The 4,056-nt window shown below is 27.0% G+C and overlaps 1 protein-coding gene across 2 annotated transcripts; it reads left to right on the top strand.

Moving 5' to 3' along the window:
• Window positions 1–1,965: 1,965 nt before the first annotated feature.
• On the top strand, window positions 1,966–3,653 carry LOC132937141 (uncharacterized). 2 transcript variants are annotated; one of them, XM_061003973.1, is made up of 2 exons: window positions 1,966–2,242; window positions 2,810–3,653. In XM_061003973.1, the coding sequence occupies exons 1-2, from the start codon at window positions 2,146–2,148 to the stop codon at window positions 3,529–3,531; spliced, it is 819 nt and encodes a 272-aa protein (XP_060859956.1). In that variant the 5' UTR covers window positions 1,966–2,145; the 3' UTR covers window positions 3,532–3,653. The 2 variants fall into 2 exon arrangements, with proteins under 2 accessions (XP_060859956.1, XP_060859955.1); XM_061003972.1 differs by having other exon boundaries at window positions 2,634–3,653.
• The last annotated feature ends 403 nt before the right edge of the window (window positions 3,654–4,056 follow it).

Raw genomic sequence — 4,056 nt, 5'->3', positions numbered from 1 at the left:
AATATTCCTATTATCCAGAAAAATATTTTGTTTATATAACGTGTTTTTGGTTTATAATAATTATTATAAGTTCACAGAATATAGAAAATATTACCAGAAAAAAATAAGGTATATTTACAAAGAACTTCATATTTATGTTTAAAGATAAAAACTAATAAGTTACTTATAAATATTAATAAAAGGGCAACATTATTTAGTCGCTAGTATGTTTGAATAAAGACATCAATAGCCCACAATGCCACAAATTATATTCATAAATCATAATACCTATTCATTACTCATTAGTTACTAATTATTTTTTATTCGTACAATAATGATTATCATAGATTGTTTGAATAGTAATATACCTATGAATGATGATTACTATTATCACTTATTTCATTAAATAATAAATCATAAATTAATTTTTTTTTATTATTAACTTAACTTATTGATTGAAGTTAAGATAAGTAAGTTAATGGTATTTGTCAACTTAATCTTAAAATTAATTTATGTAATAAAAATGTCTATTAACTAGTTTTTAATTTAATTGAGAAAATCATAATGAACTTAACTAAACTGAGTTAAAAAATATCATTAACTTACCCAGCATTGCTTATATCAATAGGTACCATTGTAGATACTTCATATTACTATTTAAGTAACTGATTTTAATGTACCTGCCTAACTGGAGGGGTTTATAAAAAAATATATATTTAATAAATTAATATCATAAATTAAACGCCATATTAAAATGCTGTAAAATCAATACATTTGGGAGGAGGAAGTTGACCCCTAACCGCCCTATATATGCCACTGATTATAAGTAGCTATATATTTTTAATTTTTAAAATTTTACATACTAACATAGGGTACTTATATAATAGATAGGTACCTACTGTATAGGTATATTACAGAATACAGAATATTTTTAAAACAATGCATAGTATCTAATAATATTATAAATTATAATTTATTGTGTATCATAAAAAAAGTATGTGTGTCTTGTGGAAAATATTATTTTAATAGCCATCAACATTCAACATGTTAATAAAAATAAATTCTCACAATAGAATAATTTTAAATGTTATTACGAAGTATTAACATTTAATTGATTTTTCTGTTGGTTTGAATTGAGTATTGTTGTTATCCTGCTCAGCTATAACTATTTAAAAACAAGTTTAATTTTAACAACTAGGTATCCTAGCCTACCTATACAAAACTATAATACGCCTTAATCCTATTAACTATAATATTGCTATTATTTAGTATTTTAGTGATAGTTACTTTACGCTGTGCAAATGTGACATTTGGAAATCTAGTGACCAGTATCTACATACGCAATATAGTAAGCATGTATTGACGTAGTGTGGACAGTTTTCGTTAATAAAATTCTGTAGTTAATACTTAGTTTCATATAGAAGTGCCAACGGGTTACAGATAGGTATCTATACTAACTAGATAAGGTACCCTCCCAGTGGCGCATTTAGGGGGGGGCAAAGGGGGCAATTGCCCCCGGCGGCAAATTCATAGGGGCGGCAGTTTTTGTACCTAAATAATTATTAAAAATTATAATAATATAAAATTTATAATTTTGTAATTTGTTCTAAAGTAATGTTAGCCGCTAGGTACCTAACAAAATATGAAGCAATTTTAAAATAATATGTAATTTACATAAATCGTTTACACATACGAAATTGATCGCTAAACAATCTCAGGTTTGTTAAATGTTATGTTATAAATACAGACTACCTATGGGCTATGAAAACATAAATCTATTATTATTTATTACGTTGGATGCCCGATGCGGGATGGCAAGAACATTGATAACGTAGACGGGTCCTCGTACCGGCTTATCTGTGTTTATTATGTATTCTAAAAATAGTTGTTTCTTTGATTGTCCGTTCTTCGTATTGAAAATATTTGATCATTCCTGGTTTCATATTGCATAACCGTCGGATGTCATTCGTCTGTTATAAGATATGATAAGATTTTCTTATAATCTCTGTGTTTGAGTTTTAACTTTTAAATTTTAAGTACATAAGTTCATTGTATATTGTTATTTGTTCGTACGTCGTACCTAAACTAAGTCTTAGGTATCTTTACATTTGAACTTTGAATTATGGACGGTCGAAAAAGGCTAAGTGGTGCTAAGTATAAAAAAAAATGCATGCACTAATAAAAAAACAGAAACATACTGTTCTTTTAAACAGTTTTATGAAAATTCAAGAGATGTTTAAATCTTCAACATTAACAACTGAAGGTAAATTGTTGTTTATTTTGCTATTTTATTTATTTAGTATAAGTATGAAGTATATAGGTATTATATTTAAAAGCTAGTCACTCTTTTTTTAACCAAATAAAAGTTTGTTGTTTATTGATTTTAATATACACGGTTTGAAATTTATTTGAATACGATTTATCTATAATAATCAGGTCCATGAAACAATTTAATAATAATACAATTAGAAAACTTAATTGCTTTTGGTTTATTGTAAAGTGTATTTAAATAACTTTAAATTTAAAAAAAATGTTAAGCTACCTTTGGTACCTACTTAGTTAGAATGTCCTATACTAAATAGTTAATTTCTTACAAGTCATAATAAATAACAATGAAGCAATTTATAATAGTTAACCGTGTACTTATTATGTAGTGATGAACACAAATGTTGCCATACCTTGGAAATGTCATTCTTGTCATTATTTTGGGGTGATATTCTTAATCAATTTAATAAATGCAGTAAAAAACTACAATCAGTTGAAATTAATTTGGGTACAGTCATAGACATTTATCAGTCATTAATTACTTATGTAAATGACCTTCGTACAGATGAAGAATATATACGTTATTTAAATCTGGCAATTTCAATTTCATCTGGACATTTTAAGAACACAGTAAACAAGCGCATAAAAAAAAGGAAAACATTCAGTGACGAAAATATAGATGATGAAGCCAGCAACAGTGACATAAATTATAAGATAAGTACATATTTTGTTATCTTAGATAGAATCAAAAATGAGCTAGAAAAAAGAAAAATAGCCTATGATCAGTTATTTGAAAAGTACTCGTTTTTCTTTCAATTGGAAAAATTGAACAGCGTAGAAATCAGAGAACAGGCAAAATGTCTTCAAGATATATATGTTGATGATTTAGGAAGTTCTTTTCCCAATGAATGTGTTCACTTTAAGTCACATATAAAGAACCTCAAAGTTGATGAAAGACCAAAAAATATTCAGCAAATGCTTATATTTATCAAAAATAATGATTTTTCTGAAATGTATCCTTACATTGTTATTGCGTTAAGAATGTTATTATGTACACCATGTAGTAACTGTTCCACTGAACGGTCTTTTTCAGCTTTAAAGAGAGTTAAATCATACCTAAGATCAAATATAAAAGAGGAAAGATTAAATGCGTTGGCAATCCTAAATATTGAAAATGACATTACAACAAAACTAAATTATAACAATGTTATTAATAATTTTGCTACTAGACAAGCACGTAGAAGATTTCAAAAGCTGAAAAAGACCTTTTGGAGGAAAAGTTTTTAAATAACCTCAATGTTTGAATAATGTTTAATAAAATTGCATAAATTATTATTATTATTTTTTTTTTTTTTTTTGGGGGGGTAGGGGCGGCAAAAATACGTTGCCCCGGGGCGCATATTTTCCAAATGCGCCCCTGTACCCTCCTATATAATTAACATTATTATCAAGTTAAGCTCAATTGTGGACGGACGCCACATTTTATTCCCGGGACCCAATTTCCCGAGATAAGGTCATTTGGGACCAAATTAAATGGTAAATGCCCACATGGAAAATAATTATAACGAATACGAATTTTCATCTAACTTTATTCAGACTTCATTCAGACTGATAAGACAGTAATAACTTAAACATAGTTGGTGTGGTTATAATTTGTTTTTTTGCATTAAAAAAAGTATAATCCAATTTTTAATTGAATCCAGTCCATATAATATAGACAATGTACCTAAAAGTATAGGTGTGTAATCCATATTATATTATACATAAATTTGATTAGATTTACAAAAATGAAATACAAAAACAATACAGTTA

Source organism: Metopolophium dirhodum, chromosome 1 (assembly GCF_019925205.1).
Source record: "Metopolophium dirhodum isolate CAU chromosome 1, ASM1992520v1, whole genome shotgun sequence".
Taxonomy (NCBI): Eukaryota; Metazoa; Arthropoda; class Insecta; order Hemiptera; family Aphididae; genus Metopolophium; species Metopolophium dirhodum.
This window is presented reverse-complemented; position numbering and strand designations above follow the sequence as displayed.

Bases quoted from the DNA above. Each gene is read 5' to 3' on its own strand.
- LOC132937141 (XM_061003972.1), top strand. From the start codon at position 2,665: ATGTCATTCTTGTCATTATTTTGGGGTGATATTCTTAATCAATTTAAT.